The sequence below is a fragment of the Saccopteryx leptura genome, chromosome 2 (genome assembly GCF_036850995.1).
Source record: "Saccopteryx leptura isolate mSacLep1 chromosome 2, mSacLep1_pri_phased_curated, whole genome shotgun sequence".
Taxonomy (NCBI): Eukaryota; Metazoa; Chordata; class Mammalia; order Chiroptera; family Emballonuridae; genus Saccopteryx; species Saccopteryx leptura.
Genome location: NC_089504.1, coordinates 377,043,778 through 377,071,584, shown reverse-complemented (window position 1 = coordinate 377,071,584; position 27,807 = coordinate 377,043,778). Strand labels below are relative to the sequence as shown.

Genomic DNA, 27,807 nt, shown 5'->3' with positions numbered 1-27,807 from the left:
AGGCGGGATGGAGCTTAACATCACGTTTGGGTAGGAGGGGTGCCTTACCGAGGGAAGCGTGTCCGTGTGTGGAAGGGAGTGGGGGCGGGGGAGGTTGCGCGTGACCTCTTGGAAAAGATCTCCAGCGAAGGACATTCCCGAGCTTTCCCAAGCTGCCCGTTCCTGGGCTTCCCCATTACTGAATCAGCATCATCCTCCAGGGAATTGCTTCTAGCTGGATGGAAACCGGATGTTGGGTTCCCTGGGTGGGCGGGGGCGACGTCTCCTCCAGAACTGTCATGGGTAATTGAGACTCCCAAGGTCCCATTATCAAGCCAGAAAATCTACCATTTCCTTTATCAAAAACTTGCCATGCAGTGTGAACAGAGAAGAGAACAGAGCAGAGTCGCTACAACGCCTTCTCTCTGGCAATGCGCATGATTCTGCGGCTCTGTGCTGGCTACACTTCAACGCACCTTGAAATGGGCTCGCCTCCGAGCCATGACGGGCATACCTGCAAGCCAATCATATCTGAGGCTTGTGGGCAGTGACCAATGGGCGGGAAGTGAGGGCGGTGCCGGAGGCCCGGCCCGCTAGGCTTCACCGTGGCTCTGGCTGCGCTCTGCCTGAGCTGGTAGTGCAGGTGCCGCTGCGCCGGGCCCTGGGAGCCTGCGCGCCGAGACGAGCGGAGCCGCGGTGGGATGGGGAGCGGGCCGCCCAGGCTGCAGGAGCACGGGCGCGGGGCGTAGGCGGGTCGAGCAGGCGTGAGCAAGCGCTCGGGCGAGAAGTGTGAGGCGCAGGAGCACTTTGCGATAGGATGAGGCTCTTGGCTGGCGCGCGGTAGTACTATGATTTGGTATGTGGCCACTTTGATAGCAAGTGTGATCAGCACCCGAGGTCTTGCGGCTCAAGGTGAGTTGAAGTGCAGCGTTCCTGCTTTGCTCTTCCTGTGGCTTTTCCGCCCCTTCCTCACGGCCTCAGGTTTCCCGGCCCCTCCGAGAGCCGCGCCTTTCCGCGGGCGAGGCTCGGGCTCCGGCCAGGCGCGCTCCGAGACACTGCCTGGGAGGGCCGGGGGCCGCGGGCTGTAGGGTCAGGTGGAAAGCGGTCCCAGTCCATGGGCTGCCCGGCTCTCGGGACAGACACGTTGGGCTCGGGGTTGACTTCACTCACCTGCCACCCTAGGTCTTCACACCCGCGTGCCGAGCCCGATGCCCTTAGCAGGAGCAGCGGTCTTCTCGAGCGTTGGGGAGGCTTTCCTAACTCTGGGTGCCGGGGAGTTTGCGGGTGTTCGGACAGGCTGCAGCGTTGTCGCGCCCTCGCTTCGCAGACTGGCCCTTGCAGGGAGGCGCAACCCAGAGCCTTGGGACTCTCGGCACCCATGGCTAAGGGACAGCATTGTCGGCCCTGAGGGTACCCACCGCTCCAGCTCGCGCCCCTCCTGACCACAGATCTTGGCAGCCATAGGTGGATCCTCCTCTCAGTGCGGGAAGCGCACGGAGACCCGAGAGAGGAGAAGAGCGAGGGTCCCTCGGCGGGATCCAAGGAGTGTCCACTTTTGGCTAGCCCGGCCATGCGCCCGCGCCTGCCTGAGCCGCACCTGGGCCCGGCCAGGTAAAAGTTCCCTGAAAGCGCACTCTACCCGCGCGGACTCCAGGCCTCCCTCCCAGGCTGCGAGGCGGAGCTGGCTGGGGGCAAGGGCAGCGGGGGAGAGGGTTTCCACTGCTGCATCTCTGAGCTCAGGGAGGCGTCTTCTTTCTCTCCCCCCACCCCCTTTACTGATTTGGGGAAGAGACTAGAGGGATGCTGGCGAGTTGGGTGATGCGCGCGTGAACGCGCGGGCTTTTGCTCTGGAGACAGGCAAAGCGACCTACAAGCCGCTGGGTGGCACCCCCAGCTCTCGGCCCTTGTATGGAAGTAGGAGCGCAGCCTGAAGGGTGCCAGGACTCTGAGCTCATGGTTCTCAGCGCGCCGACACGACCCAGCAGCGTACAAGTTCATAAAGCCTGGAGGACATGGCTGCGGGAGAGAGCCGGTCTTCGGATGGAAGTCGGCAGGGAAGACCTGCCGAAGAGGGAATCTCAGCGGCGCTAGGGCGGAAGGAGTGGTCAGGAGGCACCCTCCTCACCTTGTCTGGGGCTGTGTACGGGGAGAGGGAAGTGATTTGAAAAAGTTTCTGGAATGGAATGTCTCCCATGCTATTTGGGGAGGGTCTGAAAACAGAACCGGAGGAAGGCTAAGGGGAAAGGCGATTTTGTTAAATAGTGTGTTGACCAGGATTGTTTTAAAACTTCATTTATCAGTTGTGAAAACAGGCCAGGGAGCCTCCAGGAATCTATAGAACGGGGCTGGGGCTGAGGTGGGTCAGGTTGTGCTTGAGAATCTGGATCTGTCCTCAGTCTCCTTCCTCTATTGCAGTCTTCCAGTGCCCTCATCCTCCCCTCCAGTTTTTGGTATGTTCCTGCTTTGGAACTGTCACTGAAAGCAGAAAAGGATATGCTGGGATCTTGGGAAAAAATGGAGGGGGGGCACTGATAAAAGGATCTGAAATAGTCTCCAAAGCTGAGGGGTGAGGAGAATGGACTTTTTGCAAGTTTAAGCACAGAATGAAGGAAAATGGGTTTATATTGCAGCAACACACAAAATGGCCAGACAAAAAGAAGGACTTTCCAATGTTACATGCTGTTGGGCATGAAGGTTATACTTTCTTTCTGGGTGTAGGGAGGGCCTTCTGTTTGGGATGGCTTGACATGCACCCCTGCCTGCCACCCCTTAATGATCTTGTGGTTTTTCAGCCTAAAGAGGATCTACGTTTAGTGGCTGAGGACCTAGGACTAGAGTCAGGTGACCTAGACTCAAATCCTGACTGCCACTTGCTGGCTTTGTGACCTTGGACAAGTTGTTTAAGCTTGCCTCAATGGGAAATGGGGTTAACAGGATGAGATTGTAGGTTTTTTTTTTTGTGTGTGTGTGTGTGTGTGTGTGTGTGTGTGTGTGAACATTAGGGCTATAAAGAAATGAGTGACTATTTGTTGTATAGTTAGTGCTCAATGAATGTTATTGTTATTACAATTGTTTCATTATCTCTGGGGTTCTAGGCTTCTTCTCACTTTCTTTCCCTTGGGCCATTCAGGCCTTTGGGAACAGGAGTGTCTTGGGGGAAATTCAGAAGGCTGCCCCTGTCAGGAGCCAAATACTTTTCACAGACTGACCTTGTCTGGGAGAACCTCTTACCCCTTTGCAGCCCAGGGAGATGTGTGGAGGGCATGCAGGCCTCTGGGCTGCTTGCAAAGCCTTTGAAAGATCTGCAAAACTGGAATTTCATCAGTGGCCGGAGGCTTGTGGGAAGGACGCAGCAGGTCATAGCCTCATAGCCTCTGCAGGAAGGGAGAAGGGGGGCCTGTATGGCAGGCGCCTGCTCACATGAGAAACAGCCAGCAGTGTTCAAATGCTGGCTCTGTGTGAGAGAGCTCAGCTGTGCTCTGACTGGCAGAGGTGACTTCCGGGGAGATTCCTGAGGGGGAGGGACTTGGGGATGCCATGCTTAGGGTTTGCCTGAAGCATCGGCTGCTATAGCACAGGGGTCTGTGTCAGGAGAAGATTGAAATGGGTGAAGAGGTTGGGGGAGGTTTGGAGAAGGAGGAGACTGGAGAAGTTTCTGTAGTCTGTAAGATGATGATTGGAGTCTCAGCATCCCAGACATTTGCTGAGCAAGCTTCGGGGAGGACCCTGGGCCATGCTCAGCTGACTCTCAGCCTGGATTCCCAGGGCTCCCTCCTCTTGTCTCCCACAGATTCTGTGGCTGGATTATCCCAGACTATAGTGTCCCCCCCAAAAGTGGAGTTCTGACTCCAGTCCTGCTGGTAGCTGGACCAGTGCCCTCTATTCTCTGCCTGGCCTTGACCCTTCATTCTTCTTTTGGTAATGAAGATGAAGAGGAGGAAGTTAGACCTGGAGGCTGCCAGCAAGACCTCATGGGCAGCCAGTCTATCAGCTAGGAAGGGCTTGGCTCAGGAAGTGGCCAAGTGGTGTGTATATGTGCATCCCTAGCCCATACGTTAGAGGCAGAGACAGAGTTGTGTTGTTGGAGTTGGAAGCAGAGTTGCATAGGGCAGCATGTACCCTGGGGGAGGCTGACTGGGGGATGTGTTTGAAGGGGCATAGTAGAGGGCGGTGGGAAGAATCAGCTTTCAGTGACTGGCCTGAGGCCCAACATGTGCTAGACTTGGAGTTGTCAGGTCCCAGAGCTGGGAGGTTTCATGTTTTAGCCCTGAGATAGAAAGCTGGGATCTGGTTACCGGAGGAACAGAGGCTACCTAGCTGGGGAGATGCTGAAACCCTGCATCTCCTGGCCCCACCCTCTTCCCTGGCTCCTGGCTTCTGGCTCTGCTTTCTCCCAGCGCCTGCATCCCCCCCCCCCCCCAACCCGCCCAGCCAGGGCGTGGCTCTCAGCTGCTTTCTCTTGTCTCTTGGCCCATTCTTTCTCTGGCATGCTGGGTACCTTCCTGTGTGCCTTACCCAGCGACTGAGGGCAGGGTGATAACCCCAAAGGGGGCTAGGTTGGAGATTACCACACTTCTCCACGAGCGCCTCTCCCCCTCCCCCACCCTGTGGCCTCCTCAGGCTGGGGCCTCGGGTCTCTGTGGAATGAGCGCTTTTCTTCTGTCTGCTCCTAGGGATGGGTTAAGCAGCTTGTGTGAAGAGAGGTTCTGAATTGTGGAAAGAGCTTTAATTGGTGTAAGCTGTCTAGATGTGTGTGCATGTCTGCATGTATATGTGCATGTGCGTGTCTCTATGTGTGTGCATGTGTGTTTGTATGCACCCATGTGTACACGTGTGTACGTGTGGAATGCAGCAGCAGAGGGGGCAGTCTGTCTGCATGCATGGGGTGGGGAGTCACTCCTCTCCAAGTGCTGTGGGCGGCAGTGCGACTAGACTCAGAGAAGATGCCTTGCTTTCCTCATCCCTCCTCTCTGCACCCGAGTTTAGGCAGCCCAGAAGTTTCTAAAGTTGGAAGCCCAGCCCAGGTTCTTGATTTAAGGATGCCTGCGGTCCCTGTGGGAGAGCCTGAGTAGGGGAGAGAAACCCAGGCAGAGCTCCCGGGATGCTGACAGCAGGCCTGTCCTACTCTCATGGCTCTGACACTCGCTGCCCGTTGTTCATCATAGGCCAGAGTAGAGGGCTGGTTCCAGGGAAGATGGGAGAGGTGCTGGGTTGGAGAGGCAGCCTGCAGCCTGGCCCTCAGGCACGCTGCCCACGGGTGCCAGTTCAGTCTGCCCTAGGCAGTTGACCTATTTTTCTTAGGAATCTCCCGCTTTCCTGTTTTTTCTTGCGTGAATAAGTAGCAGACTGGTGAGCAGAGACAGGGCTTCCATTAGGGTTTAGAGAAAAATCCCATGGGACCAGTGTTTTGAGGGAGGCCCCAGCCATCCTAGCTGTCCTGAGAAGAGGGGACTGGAATAGTTCCCTCTTAGCCTGTCCTTCTGTCCCCTGCCCCCCATCCCCTTTACCTCCTTCCTGATCACAGGCACTCACCAAGACAGTCTGTGGCAGATAGCTTGCACCAATACTCATCTTCACAAGCTGTGTGAGATGAGCCACTGTCTTCCTTTTCCAGCTTCAGAGTGGGGAGTGCTGATGCTTCTACTTGAGTAAATACGGGCCTTGGTCTTTCACTTATTATGTCTACCCTGGTGCCTTCCCTGAGGATTGTGACCCTGTGGCACACACAAGCCCCTGTGTCCTCACCTGACCAGGCCTGCCTGCTGGTCCTGGAACACACGGATGCACTTGGCCACCCGTGAGTGTGTAGGTGCAGGCCTCTCCTCCTCCCCCCGGGTTGGGGAGATGGAGGAAGGGCTTGAGATGGGGTGTGGCTTCGCCTTTCTGCTGAGGAGCCATTAAAGGAGCAGAGCGGAGGTTGAATTACTGGCTGCTTCCTGTCAGGGGCTCCTGGGGAAAGGGCTCTAGGAAAGATAATCTAGTAGCAGAGAGCAAATTAAGGTTGCTAATAGCGTTACTGCCTTGTGAGCTGCTAGGGCAGCCCACCTGAGAGGGACAGGGAGGAGGGTACCCACAGGAGAAGGGGGCCTGCAGTTTCTGCCCCTCCTCCCCTGGACCTTGCGGTTCAGAGGGTGGAAACTTCCCTGGTGAGGCCTGGGCTCGCCTGACCTCTGACTTCCGACCCGGAGAGGTGTAAAGGGAAATGGGTCAGAAGGGCTGCGAGAACACTGATGGGGAGACACAGGAATGGGACTTCTCTGAGGACCTGTCAACATGGGTGTGGGAGTCCTCACAGGAGACAGAACGGTACCTAGGTGACCCCAGCCCACGTGCCTGCTGGAAAGGAGAACAGGCGGATGCTCTGATGGTTTGAACACAGGCGTCTTCTCCATCTCACACTTTTAGATGTTCTGAGCTTTGCTTTAGATGGTAGGGAGTCTGTCTTCTGCCTCCCTTGTGACACCTGCTGGGTGTATGCCTCCCTGGGAGCTGGAGTCGCAGGCTCCTTGGAATCTCCTGGAGCCTCTTGGCTTGACATAGAAGAATGATTGGGGGACTGTCAGGGGCTGTACCTTTTTTGGACTCAGCAGAGATTATTTTTAGTTTGGCAGATGGAGGTGGCAGTGGCTGTCGCTTGTATTTTTAGACAACAGGCCAGTGGTTGGGGAGTCTGGTGCCCAGAGGGGGAGGGGGAGAGGCCGAAGGAGCAGGAAGAAGAAGAGGCTCCAGTCAGGACCAGTACTCATGAGCTATGGAGGCTGGTGCTCACTCGTGGTCTCTCCTTACCTCAGCGGCCACCAGACCCAGCCTGAGGCTCCTGGGTCTCAGGTACAGTGACACTTAGCTCAGAGCCAGCCAAAGTCAGCCAACTGCCTTCTGAAATGCCCGCCTTGTCGTCCTCGTTGGGTCCTGGGCTGCAGGAATCCGGTTGTTGGAACCTGGGCAGAGCATGCGGGGGGGGGGAGGGGGTGGCCAGGGAGGGTGCTATTTCTTGGGTGCAGTAGGGGGGAGGCCTTGGTGCTTGGCCTTTGGTCAGTAGGTGGTGTGAATGAATGAGTTCGGCAAAGAGGACATGCCGGCCGCCCCCCCTGCTACCCTGGTGACCGGGCTGAGCCACGGTGCCTCCTTGCTCGCTCCTTTGTGAAATGGAGGTGGTAGCACTATGTCAGGTGGTCATTGTGGGCATGAAATGAGCTCCATGCTGCATGCCCGGTGCAGAGCCTGGCATGTGGTAAGTGTGTGGAGGAAGTGGATGCTCTCCCTGCCCTGGCACTTGGACCTGCTCTCCCGATGGAGTGGCTCCCATTTTCGGCTGCTCTTCCTCTTGCAGCCCTGCCCTGGTGGAAGAGCTCCAGGTTGTGAATGTCAGGCACGGGGCCGGGACAGGCCCTGGACGCCTCATGGCTCTGTGCTCACAGGGGATCCAATGGCAGCCCTGGACTTGCTTTCTTGCTGTGCACCACCTGGCCCAGAGAGCAGGAGATTTGTACCCTGTGAGCTTTCCAAAGATCAGCCAGACCGCAGGTCCCACCTCGTTCTCCTCTGCCCTCCCCCTCTCTCTTCCTTACTGGGGTAAAATGGCTCCGAAGTATGCTGGCTGGTGGAGTCCCAAGGTACAGATTAGCTAGGCTCAGGGCACTACTGTGTCCTGCCTTCTCTCAACTGGGGATGGGAAATCCGGGACACCTCACAGTCTCCTGCTGTCCTCACCCCTGCAGAGAGCAGCTCCCCCAGGAGGCTGCGGCCATCCCTGGGCTGCTCAGTGCTCAGGCTTCTGTGATGGGGAAGGGCATCTGGGGGCCTCGACCCCTCTAGCAGCTTCTCATCTCAGGTCAATCACTCTTCCCCTCCTTCCCTCCCTCCCTCTCTCCCTCTCACCTCCCCCCTTCCTTCATGCTCCCTTCAGAACCACTGGGCAGTTACTCCAGCCAGCTCTGCTGGAGAGAAACCCACCTGCTCCCTGAAGGAACAGCCTCAGCTCTGTCCCCTCCCAGTTCTGGGTCCCTTGAAGGCCCATGTCTGTGTCCCAGCAGCTGATTTCTATGTGCCAGTGAGTTCTCTCTCTCTCTCCCTCTTTCCCTCTCTTCCTTCCTCCCTCTCTCTCTCCCTCTCCCTCCCATTCTCTCTCATCTTGGGCTGGGCGCTGCCTGTGTCTGGTTTGCATTATACTCATCTCTGTATCTCTCCTTTCTTGCTTCCTGAATCTCTTTCCCTCCTTGGTTTGCGTTTGGTGTCCTCCTGGGTTTGAGTTCCTCCGTCTCTCCTCCATCCCACCCCTCGTCCTTCTTCACTGATAGCCTGTTTACTTATTTATTTTTAGTGAGTTTTTCTTTAGAAAGTGTTTTATTAGACATGGTTTCGTCCAGAAAGGATCAAGCTTAGGGAAAAGTGCTTGTGGGTGATGGAGAGAATGTGTGTGTGTGTGTGTGTGTGTGTGTGAGAGAGAGAGAGAGAGATGGAGAGAACGTGTGTGTATGTGTGTGTGTGTGATGGATAGAACGTGTGTGTGTGTGTGGTGGAGAGAATGTGTGTGTGTGTGTGTGGTGGAGAGAACGTGTGTGTGTGTGTGGTGGAGAGAACGTGTGTGTGTGTGTGGTGGAGAGAACGTGTGTGTGTGTGTGTGTGTGTGTGTGTGTGTATGTGTGATGGATAGAACGTGTGTGTGTGGTGTGGTGAAGATTCAGAAAACCAAGGAGGCAGACTGAGTTCGGGGGCCAGGCTTTCTTCTTGGGGAATTCCGTCTCTTTTGGCTTTTTCTTATCTTTGGGATGCTTATCTCACTGTGTCCTCTTTCAGTTACTGGTCCCTAGTGGACAGGGTCCTTGAGAACACACGGGATGCGGCTGCCTGGTTAAGGGGGGGAGCCTCGAGTGGATGCTCAGCCTATGAGCCCAGGGGCTGGCTGTGGGTGGGGTGGAAACCTGGAGCCTCCTCCTGCACTGGGGGAGGTGTGAACCAGGCTGCTTCATTGCCATGCGGTGAGAATGAGGCAACTGGAAGTGCAAATGAGCAGCTGGCACTGTGGGCACCTGTGTCAGAGCCCAGAGCCCACCACCTCCTAGGCTTGCCCCACAGGGTCCTCAGCCCCAGCAGCCAGAGAACTCCAGAGCCCTGCTTCACTGGTAGAGGTGGGCAACCACCCAGCCAGCAGTTTGGCCTTTCTTTCTGCTGCCCTGGGCCATAGCGCTCAAGTCTTGGGAAGGAGCCCTTCTTGTATGGACAGCCTCTGTGTTTCCAACCAGGGAACCCAGCCCCTGGGAATAGCTCCCTCTTCTGCTCCTCTGTTTTCTCTTTTTATCTCCTTGAAAGTCTGTGCTGCACACACATGTGTACATACACACACTCACAATGTCCTTTTGCCAAGAGCTGTACACAGACACACACGTGCACACACGTGCACACACGTGCACATGCACATTCCTCCCCTGCTCACTCATGCACCACTGTTTGTACATTTCTCCCGAGTCCAGGATCAGCCTTTGTGCTCTCAGGTGCTGGAAGGCAGGTTCTGTCCCTCTGTGGGTGCCCCTGGGGTGGTGGGGGAGGCACCTGCTCTAGCAGGGCCCTGCCACGCTTTCCCTGAGGGGCTGGAATTCAAATTTAGTGTGAAGCACGGCTGGGGGGGGGGGGGGGGACTGGGAACCTGCTGGGGCCTCAGGCAGGTGAGTGCAACACTCTGCTCCAAAAATACTCTGTGATCTTAGCTCTTTCTCTAGAAAACAGTGATGTCACTGGTAGCCAATCAGCTTCTGGAAGGTCTTGCCTCCTCCTCCTTCTGCAACTTGCAGGGGAGAAGCCAGAGAGGGGGAAGGGGAGAGGGAGAAAGAGAAGGAGAGATACACAGAAACAGACAGACAACATACAGACACACAGAGAGTCGAAACACAGAGACACACAGGCACACAGAGACAGAGGTCCACACAGAGAAAAAGCAGGAAAAAACTCCTTCCCCTTGCACAGTCAAACAGAAATCCACATACCCCCTTACACACACACACACTCACTCTCTCTCTCTCTCTCTCTCTCTCTGATACAGGCATAGAAACAGGGAGAGGGAGACAGGAAAGTAGACAGAATCACCCGAATAGAGTGGGAGCTAGAGAGAGATGGAGACAGAGACACAAAGACAGACAGAGACACAGAAATGTGGAGAAGGAGCAAGAAAGAGCAGACAGACACAGCAGAGAGACCAGGAGAAAAAAAACAGAGATGGAGACAGAGACATGAAGGACAGACAAAGATGAGAGAAGGAGACAGGCAGGAGCACACAGGGGTCCGAGAATCAGACCCAGAAGCAGCCGACAGACAGACAGACAGACAGACAGACAGACAGACAGACAGACAGACAGGCATTGCTCTTCTAGGCATCCTCCCTGAAGTGGTGGGCGGGCCAGGGGCGCTGTGGTTTTCAGCCTCAATGAGCGGCTGCTGTCCATGGTGCTGCCTGCAGGATCCTGGAGGGGAAGCGGGTGGGGACAGAGAAAGCCTGGGTTGTGTTGGGTAGTGTGAGGGAAGGCAGCAGGGGGAGACTTCTTCAGCGGTCCCTTTGATTGGGAAGTAAGCGGGACAAGGTGACTTTGTGGGCACGGAGGCCTGGTGTGGGAGTTAGGAGTGTCAGGCTGGAGGTGGGGCTGTGCCCCTCGGGTAGGGGCTCTCGTGTTTAGGGGTCCAGGAGCATGCTGTTGGGTAGTGTGGAGCAGTGTGGAGCAGTGTCTGAGTTAACCTCCAGCTCGGGGTGGGCCTTCTCACCTTGTCCCCCTCCCCTGCCAGGAGGATGGGTGCATTCTGTCCAGCTGTATGGTTTGTCCTCTGCCCAAGGAATGATTTCTCCTTAGCTGGCTGAGGTTAGCGGGCCCCAGGGCCGCCTCCTCTGCCCCTAGCATCCTGCTCTTCTGATGGGGATATCCGGGGCTTCACAGCCTGGTAGGCTAGGGGCTTGGAAACTGGAGGGCTGATCTCTCTAGTAGCTGCAGGCCCAGCAGGGGGTGGGAGGAGGGGCCTGACAGGGGTTTTCTCTCCAGTGTGCCCCTAGCAGCCTCCGCTGGGCTTGGGAGGGATTCCCTGCTCCTTCATGGAACACTCTTGTTTTGTGCTGCCAACATCAGACTGCGTGGGGGTAGGGAGTAGGAGGAGGGCAGGAGGAGGCAGGGAGCTCCTACCAGGCTCTGGTGGGAAGCTTCTGGTGTAGGAAGCTCATCTGAGTTTATCCTCGGCCACAGCAGCCTTGGTGGCAGGCCTGCTGAGGTCACTCCATTTTCTCAGTGCCCTTCGAATTCTTGTGTGGGGGTGTCACAAGGAAGGGTGTGGCCATGGCTCTGTGCTTTGGGATTGGGAAGGGGAGGGCTGGCCCACAAAACTGCAGAGGGCCGCCCCCCTCCCCTGTGGGCTTGAGGCTGGGGGCTGGAGGAGAGAGGTGCAGGGTGCCCTGGGGACCCTCCTTAGGAGGGGGTCTGAGGGTATCTGGCCTTGGGGAGGGCGGCAGAGGTCCTCAGACATGACTAGAAGGCTGCCTCTGGGGCCCCCAGGGAAGGATCTCCTTGTCACCTCCTTTTCTAAATTCCAACTTTGCTGTCCCGTCAGCTGCCCACGGCCTGCGAGAGGAGCCCGAGTTTGTGACAGCGCGAGCTGGCGAAAGCGTGGTTCTGCGATGCGACGTGATCCACCCTGTGACAGGACAGCCCCCGCCCTATGTCGTGGAGTGGTTCAAGTTCGGGGTGCCCATTCCGATCTTCATCAAGTTTGGCTACTACCCGCCCCATGTGGACCCTGAGTATGCAGGTAAGGGCTGGGCCTCTCTGCCTCCTGCCCTTGGCTCTGCAGGGCTGCCGTGTCCTGTGGAGCCCCAGTTCTCAGCGGTTAAGTTTCCTCCGGCCTTTATCTCTATTGTCTCCTCTGTTTTTCTGACTGGTCTGTTACCTCTGTTCTCTACAGTCTCTGCCTCTGTCTTCCCATCCTTTGGACTTTGGTAGGTTTCCATTCAATGGTGGAAGAAGAGGGAAGAGGAGGTGGTATAGACACGAAGCCCTCCTAAGCCACCCCGCCCATGGTTTGCAGGGGCAGAGGCAGGAGGCGGAGCCAGGGCAGCCTAGACAGCTGCCCACGTGGGAGAGCCGGGCTGGGCCGAGGGCTGGTCTGTGCCGGAGGAAGCTGAGTCAGCTGCCCCGACTTGTTGTATGGTGGCGGCGGCAGCTGTGGGGTTTGCTCTGTCTGCCTGTCCCCACACCTCCCTCTGGCTCCCCGAGTGTGTGTCTGCCTCTGGCTGGTGCCTGCTCTCTGCCTCCTCTGCCCCGGTGGCTCCTGCCAGCAGCTGCCGCGCTGTGAGTCACTTCCAGTGCCTGCCCGCCAGCCTGCCCCGGAGGGGGCGTGGGGCACGTGCACATGTGGGAGGAGTGTGTGCACCTGTGAGTGTGTGTGTGTGTGTGTGTGTGTGTGTGTGTCTCTGTACTGAGGATTAAAGGAAGAGAGGAAGCTGGCAGGATGCTACTTTTGTCTTTACAACTGGCTACTGAGGTCCGCGTTGTATTTCTCAGAAAACTTCCACCACCCCCTCCCTACTCCTGTGCCTATGTCTCTTTTTCTCTTTTTTGGCCTGCTTGCAAGGTTCTGATAGTCTGGTCTGAGGCAGATTGCCAGTGTAGAGACAAGGAGGGAGGCAGAGGAGGTAGTGACACTGGATGGAGGGGTGTGCTGAGGTGGTGGGGGAGGGGAGGGAGGACCGGTGGGTGCCCGGGTACCCTCCCTCGCCACGGAGGACGGCCCGGGTACCCCCCCTCGCCACGGAGGACGGCCCGGGTACCCTCCCTCACCACGGAGGACGGCCCGGGTACCCTCCCTCACCACGGAGGACGGCCCGGGTACCCTCCCTCGCCACGGAGGACGGGTCGCTGCTCCTCATTCTGCGAGGCTCCTGCTGCAAATCTTCCCATCTCAGTGCTATGAGACAAACATGTCTGTGAGCCCAAGGCGACCTCAGGGGAAGAGGATGGAGTTAAGGAGGCTAGCTAGGGACTGTTTGCCCTGCTGGCGCCAGCCCTGTCCTCATTCTGAGGCAAATAGACCCTGTGGCCTTAGCTCCTGGGCTCTGGCTACATGAGTGGTGGCTCTGGAACTGGTATCGGAACTGGGAGGGCATCTAGTGCCCTGGTCTTTAACCTGCCATCCTCTACTGGACAGAGGGGGGGGGTGTGCCCGTGGGGGACAGCCGGGAGAGGTTACTCCCCTGGAATGGAAGTGTTTCGGGGCCTACACTTGCTTCCAACCCTGCTCCCTTCTTCCCCCTCCTCTTTCTCTTTCCCTCCCTCCCCTCCTGCTCTCCCTCCTTCTCTCCCCTCAGCTCTGTGTCCCTCCACTCTTTCCTTTGTCCCAAGAGATCTCCGAAAGAAGGGCAGCATTCTAGGGAGCGAAGGCTCTTCTCAGTGCCAAGCACAGAGCTGCACTCACAGCTGGGCTGGGCCAGCTGCGGCTGGAGGGCTGGGGCGGGGTGGTGGCTCCAAGGCCAAGGCTCTGTGCCATCTCCTTGGCCACCTGTGGCCAGAGGTTGGTGCCAGCTGTTGTCTGCAGGCAACGCTGGGCCTCTGCCTTTAGCTGGGGGTGTGGCGCTGTGGGCCTCACCCCTGGTGCTTTGTTCATTCTGTCCCCCAGGCCGAGCGAGTCTTCATGACAAAGCATCGCTGCGGTTGGAGCAGGTTCGCTCTGAGGACCAGGGCTGGTACGAGTGCAAAGTGCTCATGCTCGACCAGCAGTATGACACCTTCCACAACGGCAGCTGGGTCCACCTCACCATCAACGGTGAGTACCGGCCTCATTCCCCGGGCTGGGCAGCCCAGGGAGCCTGTTCTCTGGGGCCTGTTTTAGGGAGAGCCTCTCTTTGGACAGCATCTCATCCCTACTCCAAGCCCATCCTGCAGAGAGGAGCCTCAGCACGTGGGGCTCCACCCCTTGCGCCCCTAGCTGTCCCCAGAGCCTCTGAGATCAGTGTGGTGCCTGGGAGGAGCAGCTCCCTGAGCATGAGGGAGGGGTTTGCTGTGACTGATGGTCTTGGAGTCCCTTATTGGGAGGTAGGAATCTAGTTCTTGACGCCAGGAGGGTTCAGGCTTTGTGGAGGCCAAGGCTGAAAGTGCTGGCAGTGTTCCCCAGCCCTGGAAAGACCCTGCTAGCCCGGGAAAGGCCTCCCCTCTCATTAGTGGGGTTCCCAGAGCCCCACCATTGCAGTCTTCCTTTTCAGGGTGACATGTTGGCTCCTTGTTAAGTGTGTTCATTTGCATAACACGCACCGCGGGTCTCCTGTGCGCCAAGCCCCGCACCTGATGACGGGAAGGCAGTGGTGGGCAGACCCAGACTCCGTCCCTGCCGGAACTGGCCTTTTTGTCTAAGGCAGTGGTCGGCAAACCGCGGCTCGTGAGCCACATGCGGCTCTTTGGCCCCTTGAGTGCGGGCACAAAGGCCAGCTTAGGGGTACCCTAATTAAGTTAATAACAGTGTACCTACCTATATAGTTTAAGTTTAAAAAATTTGGCTCTCAAAAGAAATTTCAATCGTGGTACTGTTGATATTTGGCTCTGTTGACTAATGAGTTTGCAGACCACTGGGAATGGGAGCAGCCTGGGAAGAGTCACAGTTTTAATGGCTATCTGTTATTTATAGCTCAGGTTAAATGAATTGTGCTGTGCATGATGCTTTTCAAGTGTTAGGGCAAGGAAGCCCCACGTGGAGGCCCCAGGGGAGGAGGCTGGTTCCTGGTGCTGGCCTGGGCTGGGGTCCTGGGCCTCCCTCGGTGGAGGGTCCCTCTTGTGTCACTGGGAGTCCTGACTTGGGAAGGGAGCCTTCTGAGGAGCCAGGAGAAGCTGAAAGGAACTGTGGAGAAAAGGAAGGGCGGGAGCAGGTTTCTCTGGTTTGTTTTTCTGGCTGCACCCTTATCTTTCTATATTCAGTGTATGAGAAATGTATTGAGTTAGCTCTGTGTTGAAGAACTGAGCTAGTGGTGCCGAGGCTTCAACAGGGTGTGTGCTTTGGATGCGCGCACGCAGCTTGGGTCCCTGCGGTTTGGATGCTTGCGACTGTAGCTGCTGTGGTTGGGAGAGAGAAACTGGTGTTGTTCCTGGCTTGGAAGCTTCTCTCGGTATCGCTCTGCCCGGAAGGACAGCTCTGTCTGCCCTCCCTTGCGGGGCTGGGTCACGCATCCCAGGGCTTGGCTCACACTGTGCGCCTTCTGGCGTGAGAACCCATCCAGGGCTTTGAGGGCAGGGCGTGTTTTAGCCAGAGCCCTGACCTCGGGAAAAGCACACTTAGGCATGGCGGCCCCAGGCCGGCGTTGGTCCAGAATGCTGGACCCAGGAGGTGCAGTCAGCTCTTGTTAGCCGGTCCCAAGAGACTGATTGGAGGCTGCTTGTAAATCTTGGGTGGACCGTCCCCACCGACTGGCAAGCTTTTGAGTCACCTCCTTTTGATGCCAGCTGTTGTGTGTGCTGGGAATGAAAACTCATCGTAATATTAGCCCAAGTACAATGTAATTAGGAAGGTAAAGCTGCTGCAGCAAGCCTCGTGGAAGGAACACTGAGCCAGAGGTCCCCGCGTTGCTAGTGCTCTCTCTTGTGCCCTTTCCTAAACCGAGCGGAAATCTCGCTGTCTCCTCTTCCTGTCACATCTTCCTGCCAGTGTTTGCTTCAGCAGTTTGAGGCACCAGGCCTTCCACAGATGTCCGCGCGACAGGAAGGAGAACGTAGTGTGGAATTGTGCGTTCCGTCACGTCTCTGCCTTGGTTGGCATGGGTGGGAGTTGCTTCTTTGGGGATTCCTAATTACTCAGAGTGGAGTGGGCCTGGGAGAAAATCCTGGAAAAATTCAGTTGACTTCATGAATCCATTGCCTGTCATGTATGTAGAATCCTGGGCAGCTGCGGTCACCTCTCTGGGCTTCAGTCTCCTCAGTTACCAAAAATATGCCCATTTGCAAAGCTGTTGTGAGGATTGAGTGATGCACTGTATGAGAAAGTGTCTTGCCCAGTGTCTGAAATGTTAATTACATGAGGGTAGTTATGTGCGACATGTTGGCCATTCTTCTCAAGAGAAAAAGCAGGTTAAATCAGAGATGTATCTGCAGGGATGTGGCAACACAGGAAGGTACTTCAGGCTGGAAGGTGCAGAGAATGGTCATCGTTTGAAAGTTCTTGCAGGCCCTGGCCGGTTGGCTCAGTGGTAGAGCGTCAGCCTGATATGCAGGAGTCCCGGGTTCGATTCCCGGCCAGGGCACACAGGAGAAGCGCCCATCTGCTTCTCCACCCCTCCCTCTCTCCTTCCTCTCTGTCTCTCTCTTCCCCTCCTGCAGCCAAGGCTCCATTGGAGCAAAAGATGGCCCCACGCACTGAGGATGGCTCTATGGCCTCTGCCTCAGGTGCTAGAATGGCTCTGGTTGCAACAAAGCAACGCCCCAGATGGGCAGAGCATCGCCCCCTGGTGGGCACGACGGGTGGATCCTGGTTGGGCGCATGCGGGAGTCTGTCTGACTGCCTCCTCGTTTCCAACTTCAGAAAAATACACACACACACACACACACACACACACACACACACACACACAAGAAAGTTCTTGCAAATCCACCCATAATTATCCATTCAAAACACATTCATGAGTGTCCAGTCTGGGCCAGCTCTGGGGGTCCAGGGGTAGGCAGTCAAATCCAGAGACAGTTGCAATATGGGCTTGGGGAGCACAGGAGAGGGAGAGCCTCTCTGGGGAAATGATTCTGTGCAGAGACCTGACAAGGGATGAGGAATTAGTCAGGGGCAGGGTTGGGAGATGGGGAAGTGTATTCCAGGCAGAGGGAACAGCATGCCTGGAAGCCCAGAGGAAGGGGAGCTGGTATGTTCAGGGAACGCAGGCAGGTTGCTGATATACAAGTGTTAGGCAGAAAAGCTAAGAATACACACCATCTGCTTCAGGCTTTAGAACCAGTGCTCCTCATAGACTACTTTGCCCTTATCAATGAGCCTACCTCCCAAACAGGTAGAACAACACAGACACCTCCCAAGGCAAAAGGGAGATCTCCCTCCCTTTATTCTCCTGTCCCTTCATTCCAAGTCCTGAGGTTCCTTCTAGCATAAATATTTTCGTTACTGAAAGCAAGAGTCTAGGGCACCAATATTCCGTTGCTTCCAAATGAGAATGTTTAATGTCAGGCATTTTTGACTGGGATCACCTTTGGAAAATGAAAGGCCAGTGAAAAATTAGAATTACAAATTGTTGCAGTCTCCTTTGGTGTTTTCTTGAAGATGGGTTGTGTGGAAACAAACCAAATCATTTCTTTATTATGCATAAAAATACCTGCACAGCCCAAGCCAAGCCTCACTGTAGGTTGGTGAATTCCTTGGAGGAGAGGCCTGCCTGTTTCTAACCTGCTCTATGAATTATAGGGCCTTAAAAAAAAAAAGAATTAAGCCTGGAAATGTAGCTAGCAAGCTAACACCTATTTCAGTAAATAATCCAGAGTTAAACCATTATTTTCCTGAAAACTTGAGATTGGTCAAAGTACTTTCCCGATTAGCACCTACATAACAAAGTAATTATGTAATTAGTAATTAATTTGTCACTTCAGGACATAATGTAATTTATTATCTTTCCTTTTAAGCTTGATACCAGAGGTAATAGAGGCTGTGTCTGTCTGTGTTAACTGTGTTTCAAGGGGCCGCTTGGCGAGAGGAGGCTCTGTTGGAGCTGAGCGCACATTTCAGGACAGGAGGAGAGGCCGGGAAGTCGGCACTACAGGATCCCTTTGGAAGGATTTGGGTGGATTTTAGCATTATTTTTGGTGGATTAGACATTGGATGAGAAGTGAGTGTCTTTGAGATGTCAGTTGTGTGTGTGTTTTGTATATGATGGGAGTGTGCTTGTATGATATGGGGGTGTGCTTCTTCCTTCATTCGGTGCTCACTCTCCCATTATCCCCGTGTACCACACTGAGCTCAGGGCTTGGAAGGTTGTGGAAGAAAGTGGTCTTGCCTTACGCATGCTCTTAAGGAGTTTTATGTGTTTGCATTTGTGTTGTTCTGTAGGTGTGTGTGTGTGTGTATACATTCATTTACTCATTCATTCATTGATCCGTTCAACAACGATTGTGGAGTGCTCTATTACACGTCAGGGAACTATGCTAAGAGCTGGGCATGCAGTGGGATTAGACGAGATTGGGCGTGTTCAGGGTGGTATGGCTGTTATGCAGTGGGATTTATGGAAGAGATCTCTGCTCTCAAGGAGAGTGAGAGGTAAGTGCTTTAAAGAAAGCACTGAGTGGTGGTGGCACACTGGAGAGAGCATCGATCCGGAATGCTGAGGTTGCCAGTTTGCAACCTGAGGTTGCTGGCTGGAGTGTGGGGTCTCCCGCTTGTGCATGGGGTTGTTGGCTTGAGCCTGAGGTCACCGGCTTGAACATGGGGTGGCTGGTCAACAGCTTGAGCTCAAGGTTGTTGGTCTGATCCCCAGTCAAGGCATGTACGAGAAACAGTCGATGTACAACTAAGTAGTAGCAACAAGTTAAACTTTCTCCCTCCCTCTCTTCTTCTTTCTCTCTCTCTCTCTCTCTCAAAAAAGTAAAACAATCTAAGGGGACAGAGAATTCTAGAAGTACCATCTGAGATTGGCTGACTGGGCAAGGCAGAGATGGCATTTTGGCAAAGACTTCATGAACTGAAGGAGGGAGATCTTTATGTAGAGCTCCAAGCAGAGAGGACAGCAAATTCAAAGGCCCTGATGTTCTTGACACGTTTGAGGAAGGCAAAGAAGACAGTGTGGTTAGAGCACAGTGAAGGAGAAAATATGGTAGATGATGTTGGCAGAAGGGTGGGGGACACCAAATACTAAAGTGCTCCAACTAGTTCTTGGGGCAGGGCTGTCTGGAGCAGAGAGACTCCTCTGAGAGCCTCCCATTAACGCATCAGAGGTTCCTGCAATGTGCGCGGGGCATTTGGGTAGCAGAGCCGCAACCCGCTAAGCCCACCCTGAGCCTTTGTGTTCTCTCTGCAGCTCCCCCCACCTTTACAGAAACACCGCCCCAGTACATTGAGGCCAAGGAGGGAGGCAGTGTTACCATGACCTGCACAGCTTTTGGAAACCCGAAGCCTATTGTCACCTGGCTCAAGGAGGGGACACTCCTAGGTGCTAGTGGGAAATACCGGGTAAGTGTGGTTCTTTGTTGGGGCTGCTGTGTGCTCCCTTCTCCCTTCCGTGGCCCCTCTCTCCCTCTCTAAGGCTCTCTCCCACTTCACGTGACCAGTGACACTGTGCGAGGCACAGAGGGGAGATGGAAACAGCTGGCAGACTGGCTGGTGCCTGTTGTTGGAGGGGGATGAAAAATGAGGCACCTCCGTGTCTCCTGGGTGCATGAGCCCTGAGGCCACCTCTACCCGAGGATGGCATTGGCAGCGCCCAAGAGTGGGTGCTGAGTGCCATCTCTCCTTGGCCCCAGGTGAGTGATGGGAGCCTGACAGTGACATCGGTGAGTCGGGAGGACAGAGGTGCCTACACCTGTCGTGCATACAGTATCCAGGGGGAGGCTGTCCACACTACCCACCTGCTCGTCCAAGGTAACAGTCCTATCTCTGGCTTCTTTGTGTCCCGGGCCTTTTCAGGGACTTCAGCGCAACAGAGCTGGGGAGGGTTTTCTAGGAGCATGGTTGGCACAGCTGGGGCAGGTGGAAGTGGGCAGCCCCATGAGGGGCTGGGCAGAGCTCCTCCCACGGTGGCCTGCTGTGGCTGCCATGCGGGTGGCACGAGGCCCCATGCTGGGTGCGTTTCTGGTTCTGTAGCTGTCCAGGCAGCTTTGAAACAACACTGAGGGCACTGGGGCATTTGGCAGAGCTGGGGTCTGCATGGTCAGCCTGGAGATATTAGAAGGGGAGGTGTCTGGGCCTTTCTCTGGGCTGAGGCCATTCACTGGCCCCGCTTCCCACCTACTGCCTGCTGGAGGGGCTGGGGAAGGCATGTGCTCTTCTACCCATCTTCTGACTTGGGGTTCTGAGGGCAGCACCAGACCCTCCAGTTCCGAGCAGAGCCAACCTCTCTCAGGAGAGAGCCAGCCAGGTGGCACCTTTAGCGGGTCCAGAAAGCTGGCACCAGGGACAGCTGGAATGCTCCCCCATTCACTCTGCTCCCCCTGCCCCCTCTCCCCTGAGCCTCCCACTTAACCTCTGCCTGGTGAGAGGCACAAGCCTCTATTCCTCTAGGGGCAATATTATTCTTGCTTTAGATTGAAAGGTGGCTTTTCACCCTCCTGGATGCCTCCTGCTCAGGGCTCTGCTGGGAGAAGTCTGGGCAGGAAGCACTGTGTGTGTGTGTGTGTGTGTGTGTGTGTGTGTGTGTGTGTGTGTGTGTGGAGGGTGTTAGATGGCTGGCTTGGGAGCCAGTGTTTATGGAGGGGTTATGCATGGGGCAGGGGCAGGTATGTACCAAGGTGTTTACAGCTCGCGCCAGAGGTTGGCACACTGTGGCCACATCCAACACCACCTGCATCTCTGGCACCTGTAGGGGGAGTGAGATCCCGAGCACTGACAGAAGCTAGAAACGTGTCCATGACAACTGCCTGGAGTTGTGCTGCCAACTCTCGGGCTGGTGCTGCCCCCAGCTCTCCCTCCCAGGGTCAGAGCACCCTCCCTGGGCCCCTCAGAGCGTCCTGGGAGGCCTTGGTGCTCTTGTTCTCCCCTGCCCCACCAGGTGAGGTCATATTTGTTTCCTGTGTCCCCAGGGCCTCCCTTCATAGTGTCCCCTCCTGAGAACATCACTGTCAACATATCCCAGGATGCTCTGCTTACCTGCCGGGCAGAGGCGTATCCCGGCAACCTCACTTACACCTGGTACTGGCAGGATGTGAATGTCTACTTTCAGAAGTGAGCACCCTGCCCTGATCTGTCATGAGAAGTGGGGGGTCATCCAGGTGCCCAGGGGCAAAGCCTCTGAGCCAGGGCTGCTGCAGGCTACCCTCGGCTCTGGGAACTTGGAGAAGGGTTGGTCAGGCCACATGTCCCACTTGCGAGGGCCTGTGTCTGCTCAGAGGGGCCCTGAGAGGGACCCGGGATGCGAGGGCACGCTGGGTCTCTTTCCCCATGCATGGGGTGAGGGGATGCAGTGCTGCCCAGCTGTGGTGTTTCATGGGAGATCCTCTTCCCTCCCCTGCCAACGCCCGCCCCTCCATGTCTCCTTGTCTCCTCTGCAGTGACCTGAAGCTGAGGGTGAGGATCCTGATTGACGGGACCCTGATCATCTTCCGGGTGAAGCCTGAGGATGCAGGGAAGTACACCTGCGTCCCTAGCAACAGTCTGGGGCGCTCGCCCTCGGCCTCGGCCTACCTGACTGTGCAGTGTGAGTAGGGGCGAGGGGGAGCCTCGGTTGCCGGGGTTCCAGAAGGTTCAGACCGTGTTAGCCAGACTGGAGGCTGCAGGGCAGCCTCATTTCAGGGAACGTGGGTGGAGGGATGGCTGAGACGGGAAGCAGGGAGAGTCCAGGAAGAGGCCCATCCTGGGCCGGTCAGTTGTGCTGAAGCGAGGCCTTGTTGTGTCTTCTGTGGGCCGTGTGCTAGCTAAGTGAGCCACCGGCCCGGCCGAGGGGGGATTCAATGCTGGGCAGATTTTCCGAACAACTGCGCTTGTGCTGGATGCTAGCCAGCACCTCTCTCTGTGCCTTGAATGAGATGCTCTCTGGTGCTTTGTTTCTTGGGTGTCTGAGGGAGTGTGACCTGTGTAGAGTTAGATTTCCAGCCTGCTCTCCGTCTTTCCCTACCCTGGATGGTGTGCGGGTAAGGGGAGCAGAACCCTCTTCTGGGGTGACTTGATCCAGTCCCACCAACACCTGGGTCCCTCTTGGCTTCCAACTTCCTTTTCTCTGAGCTGCCAGGGTTCCAAATGAATGAGCCGCTCCTCGTGCCAGAACGCTGGAAGGCCTTTGCGTCCGCACAAAATTCGGTTTGCTCAATCTTCTCTGCTTCAGTATTCACAGTTTCCCTACCCCCTGACAGGCTGATCATTGTGAGAGAGAGAAGGATGAGTAATGATGATTAATTTCTTCCTTTTGATTTGCTGATGGCCCCGTCACTCAGGCAACAAAGGCCCCATGTTGCTGCTGTAGGTGACAGGCTCTCTCTCCATCACTTGAAGGCTGGTGTGGGAGAACCGTGTGCCCCCAAAGGCATGGAGTGGCAGGGTGAGAAGTGCAATAGTCTAGAGACAGCTGGAGTCAGCATTTGAACTGGAGACGGGTAGAACAATTGGTGACTCCAGGAAGTGGACTCATCTCTGACCCAGCCTTGCAGAGCAGGGTGTTTGCACTGTCTGCCATGGAGTGGGCAAGGAGGTAGAGCCAGGCTGGACCCGGGAGCCCCTTGGAACTCCCTGATCTCACATTCTCACTGTTTTCTTCTCTATGCAACGATTTCGCTGCCTGGGGCAAAGGCACCTATTTCTCTACCTCTGCTGTCAGTAAATTGCGATGACTTTCAGCAGGCTCTATCTGTTATGAATCCCAAGTGTTTAAGAGCTGTGAGGTCCAAGAAGAGCTGTGTGACCCAGGACATCAGTTCTGTCCCACCCAGACTGGTAGCAGGAAAAAGCAAGTCAAGACACTATTTATAAGTGACATGCTATGTGCCCCAAGCTGTGCTAGGTGTGGAAGAGCGAACAGAGCGAGGGTTCCTCTTGGAGCAGTATCCTGGCTGGCTTGTGTCAGCTGTGCATGATGGTGACGATGGTGGCGGAGGGGGCGAGCCAGCAGGGGGTCGTCTTTGGGGACCGAGGCCCCATCCTTGGAGCTGTGGGCCATTTTTTCTGCTGAGGCGGGTGTGGTTTCCCTGTCTCTCCAGCGCCATCACCCACTCCCACTTGTCCCTTCTTACCTCCTTCCTGCCTTCAAAGAAAATCTAGGGGGTGAGATTTTCAGGTGGGTGAGACAAGGATCTTTATTTCTGCTAAAAAGCAGCGTTCAGAGTATTTCCCATTCATAAACGCTTTGAAAACCTTGGAGGAAAAAAAAAAAAAAACCTCCACCATACAAAAGTAGGAAGCTATGTCTAAATATATAACTCGGCCTGGTATTTATGTAATGCTGTTCTCTGAAGTGCTCCAAATGCTTAAAAGATACCAGCTCATTCATCCTCCCAGCCTCCCTGGAAGTTCTGGATCTTTCTCCTTGGTAGCCTTCGGGGAAATTGGGGGAGAATCGAAAGGTGATGACTCACTCAGATGCAGGATGTGCGGCTCTTGCTGCTGTCCCAGGAACCTGTCGTCTGTTCCGGGGCCAAGGCCGAGTCTGCATTCCAGCTGCACAGACGGGAAACTGAGGCTGGGAGGCTGGGCAACCAGCAGAGTGGACAGGAGAAGAGCCACCTGGGGTTATGCCTTTGCTCACCCGATGCATGGGCCTGCCTTTCTGCTTTTGGCTTAGAGGGTGGAGGCAGAGGGGCTGGCTTGGTGGGAAGAATTTGGGATAAGGAGCAGGTGGCGGAAGGTGTGGTCCACTGTTGACTTGGAGGTTGGGAGTCAGGGAGGGGCTGAAGTGGACATGAGAGCCTCTCCCTGGCAGTAATGTTCATGAGCAGAGGCATTTGAGGAGGGCTGCAGACTGAGGCAGGCCAGCATGTGCCTCTGAGTGCCTGAGCTTTCAGAACAGGAGTGCTTATGGATACGGCAGGCTGGCCCTGGCCTGGTAGCTCAGTTGGTAGAGCATCGTCCTGATATGCCAGGGTTGCAGGTTCGATCCCTGGCCAGGAAACATACAAGAATCAAATAATGACTGCATAAATAAGTGGAACAAGAAATTGATGTTTCTCCCTCTCTCTTTTCCTTCCTTTCTCTCTAAAACCAATCAGTCGGTCTATAAATAAAAATACTGTAGTCTGGAGAGACAAAAGAAGTCTGCAGCCTGCAGTGGGGTGGCTCAGTGTGGCCTCTGGGCTGGAAGCCCAGGAAGGCCAGGGTTTGTTCATCTTGTTACCCATGTGGGCCCAGCACATAGCACTGTGTTGAGCAATGAGGACACGCAGTGTTTATTGAACGGGTACAGGGTATGAAAGGCTGTACTTTGGGGGTGCCTGTGTGGTAGCCTGACCCCCTGCCTGGATTTCTCTCCTCTTGACTTCCCTTGTGTTTTTCTTCTCTTTGACCCCACACTACCCTCTGCAGACCCAGCCCGTGTCCTCAACATGCCCCCCGTAATCTACGTGCCCGTGGGAATTCATGGCTATATCCGCTGCCCTGTGGACGCAGAGCCGCCGGCCACTGTGGTCAAGTGGAACAAAGACGGCCGCCCCCTGCAGGTCGAGAAGGTGCTAGAGAGACGCATATGGGGTCCCAATGAGATGCACCCTCAGGACACTAAGATGCTGGAGGCCTGGAGGGCCTGGGGATCTGGTTCCCTGCCAGGAACCTTCCCCTCCCCACCTAAAACTCTGGGAAAGCAAAGAGCTGGTTCCCCAGGGGTCTGCAGTCCACAGGGCACATAGACAACCCCACCCCCAGGAGAGCTGGTGCTATACCTGGTGCTGCCCACAGGGTGGCTAGTGGAACCCGTCCCGCCCAAATCTGGCCCTGGTGAGGCTGGGACAGAGTATGCACCCCCTGACTGTGGCTCCCGCTCTGCTGTCTGCTCCGGCAGAATCTAGGTTGGACCTTGATGGAGGATGGCTCCATTAGAATTGAGGAGGCCACAGAAGAGGCTCTTGGCACTTATACCTGTGTGCCTTACAACACTTTGGGGACCATGGGCCAGTCTGCTCCTGCACGGCTCGTCCTGAAGGTGAGGCCCAGGACTGCAGGAGTCCTCTAAGCGGGCAGGTGCCTGAAATGCCCGCCTTCACGGTCCTGCTGTGCTCTCCCTAGGACCCCCCGTATTTCACGGTGCTACCAGGCTGGGAGTACAGGCAGGAGGCGGGCCGGGAGCTACTCATCCCCTGTGCTGCCGCCGGGGACCCCTTCCCTGTCATCACTTGGAGAAAGGTACCTCTGGGTTCTGGAGCTCCCGGGAAATGTGGTGGAGGGGAAGGACCCAGTAGCGGCTCTGTTCTGATGGTCCTGGTGCCATAGAGCCGGGGCAACTTCTGATGGGTGGCTCGGAAGCGGGGCGTGGAGGGGTGCGGGCCGAGTGCTCAGGCACTGTCCTCTCCGTCTCCTGCTCCGACCCCTGAGGTGTTGGTGGCTTCTCTCCTCCCCTGCCCGACCTGGCTCCTCCTCTGCTACCCTGCTCCCGCCCTCCCCCCGCCCTCCTCCTTGCCCCCTTGTTTGGCCAAGGTAGGGAAGCCCAGCAGAAGCAAGCACAATGCCCTGCCCAGCGGAAGCCTGCAGTTTCGAGCCCTGAGTAAAGAGGACCATGGGGAGTGGGAGTGCATCGCCACCAACGTGGTCACCAGCATCACTGCCAGCACCCACCTGACCGTCATCGGTATGGGGCCACAGGCAGGCGGGCGGGCGGCGGGCCGGGTGCTGGGACTGCGGGCAGTCAGTCCACCCTGAACTGGGAGCCTCCCATGGGTAGCCCTAGCCCTCTGTGGATTCTGGATAAGAGAGCTGGCATGGGTCTTTTTCTGGTGGGGACAGGTCAATGTACCCAACCACTCCCGACACAGAAATGAGGCACCTGCCTGGGTGGTAGCAACTACCCAGAGCTCTGAGTCTAGGATCTAGTGGAGAAGCTGGGAGGCCTGGAATGAAGGGGCCTGGGTGGGTGATGGAGCTGAGACCCACTGGCTGGGCCTAGTACAGAGGAGGTGACCAGTGCTCACATTTCCTGGGAGCCCCAACGGGCATTCTGCCCCCACTTATCTGCCTGAGGTGTGTCGCCCCAAGACTTCAGTGCACCATTTTGCCTGCACCTCTGGTAACAGACAGTGACAGATGTAGCAACAGCCACCCCTCTCGGAACACGTGCCACCAGTTCTAGGCTCTGAACCTTGTCATTTGCAACTTGTGCGGCGGGAGAGCTGTCGCCCAGTGGGCGTTCATTGAGAGTGAGCACCTTGCCCAGCGCCACGGCCCTGATGAGTGCTGGGCCCAGGCCTCAAGCCCAAGTTGAAGTTCTTACCTGCTGTGCTGTGCTGCCCCTCGTGTCTGTGTCTGGGTAGCGATGGCTGTGTCCTGAGGCTGGAGAACTTTACAGGAGAGGGGCTTTTTGGCTTTGCCCGTGACCTTAAGAGAGAATGTTTCTGTGCTTGGTGGAGGAGCACAGGACTGTCCTAGGGCAACGCAGGGGTGTGGTTTCCCTTTGGCCCACGTTCCTAGGGCCTGTGCCCTCTCCTGCCGGATGGATTAAACTGCATGGTGGGCGGGGTTTCCTTCTCCTGCCTTCCTATCCAATAGGCCGGGGTGCCAGCCCCTCAGAGCATGCCCCATCCTCGGTACTCCACATGGGTACTGCCTTTTGCTACTAGGCAGCGAGGTTACGGGTTCCCAGCTTGGTGGGCTCAGTTCTTTTCAGTCTGAGAGGTCTCCACTTGGTCTCCAGGCACCAGCCCCCATGCCCCAGGCAGTATCCGGGTCCAGGTCTCCATGACAACTGCCAACGTGTCCTGGGAGCCAGGCTATGATGGAGGATTCGAGCAGACATTCTCAGTTTGGTACGGACCTCTGTGAGTCAGCCCCGCATGCTTTGCTCTCTGCTTCTCCCTCCCCACCCCTCACTGCAGGCCGCCCCTGGGGGGCGGGTGGAGGTTATCAGAAGGATATGGTTCTTCACCAGACCTCTAGGTGATAAGGGTGTTGACACAGTGACTGAGTTCTTGCGGGGGAGGGGCATGTCTAAGGGCCTCTGGGCTCTCCTATGTCCCCGGCCGGAGGGTTCGGGAAGCCGACTGGACTGTTGCCTGAGCTGCCCATCACCCTCTGCTGCTTTCTCCCCAGCTTATCTCCCTGCCTCCTTGTTGTGTCCTTGGTTCATTATTCCTTTAGGTTCCCCTGTCCTCTGGAGTCTGGAAGAGACTCCCCATCTTCAAGGGCCTTGTGCAGCAGCCTAGCCAGAAGGGTTTTATTCTGTCCCTTGCCCGGTGGTTCCAGAAACCAGTGTGAAGGGGCCTCACCTTCCTAGCTGAGTCTTCAGCACCTGCACTCGCTCTCTAGGGCCCTGTGACTTTATTGTGATTAAAATTCTGGTATTTAGAGGTAGAGAGCTCACAGCCTGAGGACTGGAGGTATAGAAAAGAGGGGGAGAGAAGCCACAGTTCACAGCAGGTGAACCCCCTTCCATCGCCTTCAGACTCCCCTCTCCCCACATCCCTGTCCTGAGCCAAGAGCTGGCCACGCGCATCCTGGGTCCATCCCTGGGTGCGGAGCATGAGCGCCCTCACTTCTTCCTTGAGAAGGAAGAGACCTATCCCATCTGGTGGGGGGGGGAGGGATTCCCTGCTGGGGCCTGGGGTGGAGGAGGCCTCCTATGCGGAGGAAAATGCTGGGGGTTCAGGGAGAGCCCGTGATACACTTCTCAACAGCAAAGGAGGTTGAGAGGGAGCCTGCTCTCTTTCCTATCCCGGTGGCTTGGTGGATATTTCCCAGACTCTGAATGTCCTCGGCATTTTGAGTTCTGGAGAGGCAACCTGGACCTCGATGCTGAGCTTGGGGCATTCTATTTGTAACCAGAATATCCTCCAACCCTCATCTCTAGTCTCCCCAGGCAGGGTCGGGCAGGGGTGGGGCTCCTGACAGCCCCGCTGGGTGACCACTGCGGAGTTATGACCCCGCTGGGCAGCTCTCTGGCTGGGGCTGCGGTTGGCATGGCCACCTTCAGGGGGATGCCGAGCAGAAGATCTGAGCATAGGGAGGGGCTTCCCTGGCTGCTTGTGGCTCTGCTCCATGCTGCTGCTCACCTGTATTGCT

General features: G+C 56.1%; 1 protein-coding gene and 1 non-coding gene across 2 annotated transcripts in view; both read left to right on the top strand.

The window, feature by feature from the left end:
* Positions 1-668: 668 nt before the first annotated feature.
* Positions 669-27,807, top strand: part of IGSF9B (immunoglobulin superfamily member 9B) — a 53,362-nt gene continuing 26,223 nt past the window's right edge. Inside the window, exons 1-12 of the mRNA XM_066365268.1 lie at positions 669-891; positions 11,560-11,757; positions 13,621-13,767; positions 18,989-19,140; positions 19,431-19,548; positions 20,706-20,847; positions 21,174-21,319; positions 24,130-24,272; positions 24,602-24,742; positions 24,826-24,942; positions 25,234-25,384; positions 26,444-26,555. Coding sequence (XP_066221365.1) covers positions 828-891; positions 11,560-11,757; positions 13,621-13,767; positions 18,989-19,140; positions 19,431-19,548; positions 20,706-20,847; positions 21,174-21,319; positions 24,130-24,272; positions 24,602-24,742; positions 24,826-24,942; positions 25,234-25,384; positions 26,444-26,555 — 1,631 coding nt within the window. The 5' untranslated portion in view covers positions 669-827. The remainder of the gene's footprint in view (positions 892-11,559; positions 11,758-13,620; positions 13,768-18,988; positions 19,141-19,430; positions 19,549-20,705; positions 20,848-21,173; positions 21,320-24,129; positions 24,273-24,601; positions 24,743-24,825; positions 24,943-25,233; positions 25,385-26,443; positions 26,556-27,807) is intronic.
* Positions 16,150-16,225, top strand: TRNAI-GAU (transfer RNA isoleucine (anticodon GAU)). The gene has a single exon. It is a non-coding gene; the product is annotated as a tRNA-Ile (tRNA).